This window comes from Oncorhynchus masou, chromosome 2 (genome assembly GCF_036934945.1).
Source record: "Oncorhynchus masou masou isolate Uvic2021 chromosome 2, UVic_Omas_1.1, whole genome shotgun sequence".
In the NCBI taxonomy this organism is placed as follows: Eukaryota; Metazoa; Chordata; class Actinopteri; order Salmoniformes; family Salmonidae; genus Oncorhynchus; species Oncorhynchus masou.
The window spans coordinates 11,428,083-11,438,552 of record NC_088213.1 but is presented as its reverse complement, the minus strand read 5'-3'; the positions used below and the strand labels follow the sequence as shown (position 1 = coordinate 11,438,552).

The window sequence follows — 10,470 nt, the reverse complement described above, 5'->3', positions numbered from 1 at the left end:
TAGGTGTGTCCAGACTTTTGACCTCCATGTATGTATGTATGTATGTATGTATGTATGTATGTAATGTATGTAATGTATGTATGTATGTATGTATGTATGTATATTCACATATTTGTTTTAAGTATATTTTCCTTTATATTACTTTCTAACCCTACCACCTCTCCCCTAATTGAGTAAACTAGTGAACAACAACGCTTAGTCCTCTACTTCCAGCTTATATATACTATATACTTAGCATCTTATTATCTTATTTGAAAAGCAAATATCTCCTCTAGTTTCTGAAATAATCTCGTACACTAATCCAAATAAACAACAGGCCCAGTGGGGGCCAATAACAGGATAATTGTGGCCATTGCGTACATTCTGACAAGTGTTCTTGATGGGTTAAAAACCTGACTCAGTCTGCGTTTGAATTTGAGTGAGTGAGTGAGTGAGTGAGTGAGTGAGTGAGTGAGTGAGTGAGTGAGTGAGTGAGTGAGTGTGAGCGTGAGAGCCAGAGAGAGGGGCGTTTGGGGGTGGTCCAGACATCCAGTCCATGTGTAGCCGACCTCACACGCACACAGCCTCCTCGCATCAGTTGAAAGAAACCTGACTGCGCGACGGATGCAGTGCACGAAGCTCCTGGTGTTCCACATCGTTCATTTGAATCAGTTATTTTTTCCGTGTAGGGTGTTTCCCGACACTATTCGGTTTTGTAAATGTTTTCTTAAGTATGAATACTCATGGATCTATTGCGCAAAAATATTCCTCTTATTTCTCCGCTATCCCGATGGCAGAAGCGGGGACAAAGCCGAGGAGCGTACCGGGGATACTGCTTTAGTGGAAACCAGACCCGTTGTCTGTGATTGGAAAAATCGCACGGCTGCTACTTTTCTTTGCGATTGACGGCAGTCCTTAAACACAGCCGTCAATAAGGTAACTAGGCTATCCTGTGGAAACAGAGGTGCTCAATGTGTTTCCATTATATTATGCGATCCAATTGCAGCAGGGTAGGTTCATTTAAAACATGTACCAATATGTGGATAAAGTTATTGTTTTACAAATATTCAATCCATGCCTTCCATTATGTTTGGTTAGTTGGTTGTGGTGCATGACATGTTTATATTTAGCGTATATGCATAAGAGAAGCTTACCCTGCGTCCCCGCGAGCACAGACGGACACAAACCGTTATCTCTGTCGGTAGACATTACTTGCCAGTCGCATGCTGTTTAAAACATCACTTTTCTACAGGTGGCGCAATTATTCCAACCACATAGTGGCAAAGCGGTGTTTAATGCGTTGTTACAATTGTAATAGTCTATGCTCTCTTAGCGTGTGCTGATTTCTTATGATATTGGGCCACTGCTCACGTGTCTGCCAGAGGAATAACCTGGGCTATAGGTATCACTATCTGCAGAAAAAATAAATAAACAAATAGATGCTTAGGCCTACCATTCATTGCACTTATTTCGCTGACATCTAATGTCCTACATTTCCTATTGTTCTGTAGTGATATCGGATAGAGGGAGCATTATGATATTTTAATATTTCAAAGTTAATTTAGGCCTATAGTTTGGAATAAAGTCGTTACATTTTAAAAGTCTATATTTTTCAGTGTTTGGGTTTTAGTTCCCAGTGTAACAATGTGAATTCGGTTGAGGTGGAATCAGAGCGGAACTGAGCGCCCCGAAAGAGGAGCCTGAGCTGATGATGATGAATGCTGATTGTAGTGACTGACTACCATTCAGAGCGATCACATTTTTGTAGAGAAATACAAAGGCATTTATCTTACATAATGTATCACTGCCACACAAAGCCTTTTGAATTGTCATGTTAATTCATTTTTTTATTGATTCCCCCTTTTTATGACATTAATTCAAACCGTAGAACGTTGTGCTACTGTGGATGGTTTACGTGTCTTTGTGAATGATATTCTGCTCTCACCTCTACACAGACATATTATTTCAATTACAAAAGCTAGCTGGTCAGAGAAACAATTCATTTTTATTTATATTTCTGGCTACTTGATTCTCTCTCTCTGCCTCTCTCTCTCTCTCTCTCTCTCTGCCCCTCTCTATCTGCCTCTCTCTCTCTCTCTCTCTCTCTCTGTCTCTCTCTCTTTCTCTCTCTCTCAACCCCTGCCTTTAGGGCAGAGATTAGTGGAGGGTGAACTAACGGTACATTAGTGATTGAGCATTCAGTGGACATAAGAGACTTTTGATATCAGCTTATTCAGTAGAAGCAACAAGCCACAACAGAGGGAAAGCCATCTGGCGCATCGCTGGAGGTCACATAGAAAGCAGAGGCACAGAACACACTGCACTGACACAATACACTACACTGACACAGAATACACTACACTGACACAGAATACACTGCACTGACACAGAACACACTACACTGACACAGAACACACTACACTGACACAGAACACACTACACTGACACAGAATACACTACACTGACACAGAATACACTACACTGACACAGAATACACTGCACTGACACAGAATACACTACACTGACACAGAACACACTACACTGACACAGAACACACTGCACTGACACAGAACACACTGCACTGACACAGAACACACTACACTGACACAGAATACACTGCACTGACACAGAATACACTACACTGACACAGAATACACTGCACTGACACAGAACACACTGCACTGACACAGAATACACTACACTGACACAGAATACACTGCACTGACACAGAACACACTGCACTGACACAGAACACACTGCACTGACACAGAATACACTGCACTGACACAGAATACACTGCACTGACACAGAATACACTGCACTGACACAGAATACACTACACTGACACAGAATACACTGCACTGACACTGAACACACTGCACTGACACAGAATACACTACACTGACACAGAATACACTGCACTGACAGAGAATACACTACACTGACAAAGAATACACTACAACTGAGGCTGAGGCTCTACAACTGAGGCTACAACACAACACTACAACTGAGGCTCTTCACACGTAATGCATACATCATTAAATAACTGGTATACACTTCACAACAACTGTTGCAAGTTCAGTTCTTTATTAGAGGCTATAGTACAATGATATGCATCAATAGCAGGGTTACTCCATTGTTCTCTAGTGTAACCATTATTTCCTTCCACCTCAGGTATATGACTTGGCTCTGACTGCCGGCGTCTAAATGAAGTGGCCCAGCCATGCAATGTTCCTGGAAGGCAGTGATCCTGCTGGCCTTGGCCTCCATCGCCATCCAGTACACCGCCATCCGGACTCTCACCTCCAAGCCCTTCCAGCTCTGCCCCGTGCCAAGCCCCCAGAACTGTGGCCTCCTGGGAGGCCCCGAGACAGAGTCCCCCATAGAGGGGCGGGCCGGCTGCGACGACTACCCCTACTTCAGCTTCAACGCCTCCCGTAAGACCCACATCATGGTGCTGGCTACAACACGCAGCGGCTCCTCCTTCGTGGGCCAGCTGCTCAACCAGCATGCTGACATCTTCTACCTATTCGAGCCCCTCTACCATGTCCAGACCACTCTGATCCCTCGGCTATCTCACAGCCGCAACGCAGCCGACCGCAGGGTGATGCTGGGTGCCAGTCGCGATCTCCTGCGGAGCCTCTACGGCTGTGACCTCTACTTCCTAGAGAGTTACATTAAGCCGGCGCCGGCCAACCACACCACGGACAAGCTGTTCCGTAGAGGGGCCAGCCGGGCGCTATGCTCGCTTCCCGTGTGTGATGCCTTTGGACCCACCGACGCCAATGTAGAGGAGGGTGACTGCGTCAAGAAGTGTGCCTCCCTCAACATGACACTGGCGGCTGATGCCTGCCGCGTGAAGCGGCATGTGGCCATCAAGGTTGTGCGTGTGCCGGAGATCGGGGACCTGCGGGCGCTGGTGGAGGATCCACGGCTGAACATCAAGGTTATCCAGTTGGTGCGCGACCCTCGCGGGATCCTGTCGTCGCGGATCGAGACTTTCCGGGACACCTACCGTCTGTGGAGGATCTGGAGGGCCACAGGGCGGAGGCCCTACAACCTGGACCTCAGCCAGCTGACAGTGGTTTGTGAGGACTTCCTCGGCTCTGTGTCCACAGGACTCAGCCACCCCCACTGGCTCAAAGGGAAGTATATGCTGGTGCGTTACGAGGATCTGTCCAGGAACCCTCTGCTGAAGACCATGGAGATATATGACTTCCTGGGTCTGCCGATGGACAAGAGCGTGGAGGAGTGGATACAGACCAACACTAGGGGCAGCACCGAGCTGTCGGCTAAACACAAGTACGGTACAGTGAGGGACTCAGCGGCCAACGCAGAGAGCTGGCGCTTGAAACTGTCCTACGACATGGTGGAGTACACGCAGGCCACGTGTCACAAGGTTCTACATCAGCTGGGCTATAAGGCAGTAAAGTCAGCTGAGGAACTGAAAAACATGTCGCTCTCACTTGTGCAGGACAAAACTTTTGTACCTTTTTCCTAACAAAGATAGTTCCCGGATGACTATTGTTTCTGATATATTTATAAATGTTGCCTTATAATTTTCATGGATTATGTTTGTGTTTTTGTCTGTTGATTTCAAATTTGCACTACAACTTAAGAATTCTTAAAGTCATCTGAGGGTGGGAGTTCACTTGTTGGTTTAGGAACAGCACAAAATGTTTGATTTAAAGAAAAAAAAACTAGAGATAAACACACCAGTTTACAAATGTAAAATCAACTCCCGAGGATTTGATAATGAAGACCATTGACTTTTACTTTCAGCCGTCTGAACTAAATGCAAAGCACCGTCCTCATAGATTCCCTGTATGCCAGCTGTTGCATCAACACACACAGTGAATGCTGCCATTCCCTCTAAGGGGTGACTGAGTCCGCGTTGCAGGAGGACAACAGACTTTTATAGGACTGGACAACATTGGACTGGACAAGACCAACTGTGCAATAAATAGTGAATGTTGCACTCAACCTTTACCAGGATCGTCTTTCTGTCAAGGGGAACGGGGAATACTGGTGACAGGGTGTCACACAACGCAGGGTAATAGCCCACGATACCTACACCCACCCCCCCGAGTAAAGGGCTTAAATCCCACAGGAAGTGGTATGAATGTTTCATCACAGCTTCAGGCGTTCAGGGTCTCTAACCGTCTGTTCCTAACAAAGTCATGAATACTAACCCAGCATCCATAGCAGGAACAAGAGGAAATGGCACAATTGAGTCCATGGGGGGGGGGGTGCTTTTTCCATTGGTGACCAATAAACAGCCCATCCGAAACATTCCTAAACCCAGTCAGAGGTAAAGGCATTAGCGTTACATCACACCCCTTGCCACCGCAGTATCTGGGGCAGATTTGTATAAGCATTTTCCTCAATGGAATGTTAGCATCTGTTGAGAGGGATTAAAACGTAGAACGTTAAGGTAAAACAAAACAGAGAATTATTATGAATTGAAGACATATTTTCATCTTGTGTTTTTAAGCATCGTCTTCTATTCCTTTCAGAGAAAACTGCAAGCAAATCACCCATGACCAAATCTAAATCTGACCCCCTTGGCTCTTTAATGTATTTAGAAACAATGCTATACTGAATAGTGAAGGATGTGAATGCCCAGGTCAAAGTGAAGTTTAGGGACAGTGTGGACTGTGATTTCTATCCATTTACCCAGAACAGATAACGCTGTATATGGGAATTCACACACTCTGTGGCTCATCAGTATTGGTGGCTGGGCGTCCTTTGAGATGCAGAACACAAGGCTGTGATCCTACTCTGGTCCGGGGATGGAAGCACACTCTTCCACTCTCTGTCGCTCACTCTCTGTCTCACTCTCCCACTCTCTGTCGCTCTCTCTCTGTCTCACTCTTCCACTCTCTGTCTCACTCTCCCACTCTCACTCTCTGTCTCACTCTCCCACTCTCTGTCGCTCTCTCTCTGTCTCACTCTTCCACTCTCTGTCGCTCTCTCTCTGTCTCACTCTTCCACTCTCTGTCGCTCTCTCTCTGTCTCACTCTCCCACTCTCTGTCGCTCTCTCTCTGTCTCACTCTCCCACTCTCTGTCGCTCTCTCTCTGTCTCACTCTCCCACTCTCTGTCGCTCTCTCTCTGTCTCACTCTTCCACTCTCTGTCGCTCTCTCTCTGTCTCACTCTCCCACTCTCTGTCGCTCTCTCTCTGTCTCACTCTCCCACTCTCTGTCGCTCTCTCTCTGTCTCACTCTTCCACTCTCTGTCTCTCTCTCTGTCTCACTCTCCCACTCTCTGTCGCTCTCTCTCTGTCTCACTCTCCCACTCTCTGTCGCTCTCTCTCTGTCTCACTCTTCCACTCTCTGTCGCTCTCTCTCTGTCTCACTCTCCACTCTCTGTCGTCTCTCTCTGTCTCACTCTCCCACTCTCTGTCGCTCTCTCTCTGCTCTCTCTCTGTCTCACTCTCTGTCTCACTCTCCCACTCTCTGTCGCTCTCTCTCTGTCTCACTCTCCCACTCTCTGTCGCTCTCTCTGTCTCACTCTCCCACTCTCTGTCTCTCTGTCTCACTCTCCCACTCTCTGTCGCTCTCTCTCTGTCTCACTCTCCCACTCTCTGTCGCTCTCTCTCTGTCTCACTCTCCCACTCTCTGTCGCTCTCTGTCTCACTCTGTCTCACTCTCCCACTCTCTGTCTCTCTCTCTGTCTCACTCTCCCACTCTCTGTCTCACTGTCTCTCCCACTCTCTGTCGCTCTCTCTGTCTGTCTCCCACTCTCTGTCTCACTCTCCCACTCTCTGTCGCTCTCTCTCTGTCTCACTCTCCCACTCTCTGTCTGTCCACTCTCTGTCGCTCTCTCTCACTCTCCCACTCTCTGTCGCTCTCTCTCTGTCTCACTCTCCACTCCCTCTGTCGTCGCTCTCTCTGTCTCACTCTCCCACTCTCTGTCGCTCTCTCTCTGTCTCACTCTCCCACTCTCTGTCGCTCTCTCTCTGTCTCACTCTCCCACTCTCTGTCGCTCTCTCTCTGTCTCACTCTCCCACTCTCTGTCTCACTGTCTCACTCCCACTCTCTGTCGCTCTCTCTCTGTCTCACTCTTCCACTCTCTGTCTCTCTTCCACTCTCTCTCTGTCTCACTCTCCCACTCTCTGTCGCTCTCTCTCTGTCTCACTCTCCCCCTCTCTCTGTCTCACTCTCCCACTCTCTGTCTCACTCTCCCACTCCCACTCTGTCGCTCTCTCTCTGTCTCACTCTCCCACTCTCCCACTCTCTGTCTCTGTCGCTCTCTCTCTGTCTCACTCTCCCACTCTCTGTCGCTCTCTCTCTGTCTCACTCTCCCACTCTCGCTCTCTCTGTCTCACTCTCCCACTCTCTGTCTCACTCTCCCACTCTCTGTCGCTCTCTCTCTGTCTCACTCTCCCACTCTCGCTCTCTCTCTGTCTCACTCTCCCACTCTCGCTCTCTCTCTGTCTCACTCTCCCACTCTCGCTCTCTCTCTGTCTCACTCTCCCACTCTCTGTCGCTCTCTCTCTGTCTCACTCTCCCACTCTCGCTCTCTCTCACTCTGTCTCTCTCTGTCTCCCTCCCACTCTTGCTCTCTCTCTGTCTCACTCTCCCACCTCTGTCGCTCTCTCTCTCTGTCTCACTCTCCCACTCTCTCCTCTCTGTCTCACTCTCTCTGTCGCTCTCTCTCTCTCCCACTCTCGCTCTCTCTCTGTCTCACTCTCCCACTCTCTGGCTCTCTCTCTGTCTCACTCTCTCTCTCTCTCTCTGTCTCACTCTCCCACTCTCACTCTCTCTCTCTGTCTCACTCTCCCACTCTCTGTCGCTCTCTCTCTGTCTCACTCTCCCACTCTCTGTCGCTCTCTCTCTGTCTCACTCTCCCACTCTCTGTCGCTCTCTCTCTGTCTCACTCTCTCCCTCTCTGTCGCTCTCTCTCTGTCTCACTCTCCCACTCTCTGTCGCTCTCTCTCTGTCTCACTCTCCCACTCTCTGTCGCTCTCTCTCTGTCTCACTCTTCCATTCTCGCTCTCTCTCTCACTCTGTCGCTCTCCCACTCTCTCTCTGTCTCACTCTCCCACTCTCTGTCGCTCTCTCTATGTCTCACTCTATCTCTGTCTCAATCTCTGTCTCATTCTCCCACTCCTACTCTCTGTATCACTCTCTCGCTCTCACTCTCTGTCTCTCTCTGTTGCTCTCTGTCTGTCTCACTCTCCCACTCTCACTCTCTGTCTCCCTCTCCCACTCTGTCACTCTCTCTCTCTGTCTCACTCTCCCACTCTCGCTCTCTGTATCACTTTCCCACTCTATCGCTGTCTCACTCTCTCTGTCTCATTCTCCCACTCTCCCACTGCCACTCTCTGTATTACTCTCTCTCTCGCTCTCTGTCTCACTCTCCCACTCTCCCTCACAGCAGTCCCAGGAGACGCTTGTGTTCCTCTATACAGCTTATTCTCTCTCCATCTCCCTCCCACTGTCTCACACAGCAGTCCCAGGAGACTCTTGTGTTCCTCTATACAGCTTATTCTCTCTCCATCTCCCTCCCACTGTCTCACACAGCAGTCCCAGGAGACGCTTGTGTTCCTCTATACAGCTTATTCTCTCTCCATCTCCCTCCCACTGTCTCACACAGCAGTCCTAGGAGACTCTTGTGTTCCTCTATACAGCTTATTCTCTCTCCATCTCCCTCCCACTGTCTCACACAGCAGTCCCAGGAGACTCTTGTGTTCCTCTATACAGCTTATTCTCTCTCCATCTCCCTCCCACTGTCTCACACAGCAGTCCCAGGAGACTCTCCTGGAAATATTCCGCATCTATTTGAAGTGGTGGGAAAGCTTTTTGTGTGTGTGTGTGTGTGTGTGTGTGTGTGTGTGTGTGTGTGTGTGTGTGTGTGTGCACCAAAATTACACAAGCTGACCCTTGACCTGCCCGTCAAGCAGAAAACAAGACATGGTTATCCTCCTACATGGTCTTGATACTGTAAACAATATTTTCTCCACAGCATCTCCAATAGCCTAACAGCAACACCTCAGAGCTATGAACTTATTGTAACCAAATCAGATGCTGGCAATGATCAAACAAACGTCTTTATTTTACTGTTGAAGCAGATTATGATTACGCCTGCCCTATTCACTTTGAGCAGAAGCTGCTGGGAGAGGCGTATTAATACGCCTGCCCTATTTTCTTTGAGCAGAAGCTGCTGGGAGAGGCGTATTAATACGCCTGCCCTATTTTCTTTGAGCAGCTGCTGCTGGGAGAGGCGTATTAATACGCCTGCCCTATTTTCTTTGAGCAGAAGCTGCTGGGAGAGGCGTATTAATACGCCTGCCCTATTTTCTTTGAGCAGAAGCTGCTGGGAGAGGCGTATTATACGCCTGCCCTATTTTCTTTGAGCAGAAGCTGCTGGGAGAGGCGTATTAATACGCCTGCCCTATTTTCTTTGAGCAGAAGCTGCTGGGAGAGGCGTATTAATACGCCTGCCCTATTTTCTTTGAGCAGAAGCTGCTGGGAGAGGCGTATTAATACGCCTGCCCTATTTTCTTTGAGCAGAAGCTGCTGGGAGAGGCGTATTAATACGCCTGCCCTATTTTCTTTGAGCAGAAGCTGCTGGGAGACGCCTGCCCTATTTTCTTTGAGCAGAAGCTGCGTATTAATACGCCTGCCCTATTTTCTTTGAGCAGAAGCTGCTGGGAGAGGCGTATTAATACGCCTGCCCTATTTTCTTTGAGCAGAAGCTACTGGGAGAGGCGTATTATCACGCCTGACCTTAGTCCAGAGTTCAGGGCCTGCTCTCCATGTGTTCTGCGCCATGCGTGAGCTACTGAGCCGTCGTGATGTTTATTGTGTCCCTGGGCAGAACATATGGCTCACAAACCCACTAAAAAAGAATAGACCAAATCCCTTCACGGCTTTCATTCCTATCCACACTTAATTCTATCCAATATGAGGCACTTGAAGGCCCCGTATATAAGCACTGGCTGTGACTGTGAAGTGATCAGCTCAGCTGCCATGGGGCTTTGCTCGGTGTACTGTGTACAATACATCGCCTGGGGGTGAATGCTCATCGCCACTCCTAAGTGAGACTTTGGTCTTGTGGCCTTGTGTACTAGCAAAAAGTTAAAAGCATGAGTTTACTCACACGCCTTGTGTACACTCCTCATATGGAAGAGAGAGAACTACGGCACGGGGAAGCTCTCTACAAAGGAGGGATACCAGATGTACATCCTTTATTCTAGAAGGATTTTCAATATTGTATAACCAGGTGCACAAGCATGGTGAGTTTGGGGGACTGTGGTGCAATGAAGGAGACATTCTGTAGGCTACTCCTGAGTTTTGGGAACATTCACCATCATTTTCAACAGCTGAGTTCACCTGTTGACTGATGACATGTACAACCGATGGCGAGGCACTGACAGTTCCTGCTGCAAATTTTTAATTTTTTTATTTTACCTTTATTTAACCAGGCAAGTCAGTTAAGAACAAATTCTTATTTTCAATGACGGCCTAGGAACAGTGGGTTAAC

At 48.2% G+C, this 10,470-nt stretch overlaps 1 protein-coding gene across 1 annotated transcript; it reads left to right on the top strand.

The window, feature by feature from the left end:
- Nucleotides 1-543: 543 nt before the first annotated feature.
- Nucleotides 544-4,542, top strand: LOC135555195 (carbohydrate sulfotransferase 1-like). Its single transcript, XM_064987536.1, has 2 exons — nucleotides 544-915; nucleotides 3,154-4,542. Exon 2 carries the CDS (start codon nucleotides 3,203-3,205, stop codon nucleotides 4,478-4,480), a length of 1,278 nt encoding a protein of 425 aa, XP_064843608.1. The 5' UTR covers nucleotides 544-915; nucleotides 3,154-3,202; the 3' UTR covers nucleotides 4,481-4,542.
- The last annotated feature ends 5,928 nt before the right edge of the window (nucleotides 4,543-10,470 follow it).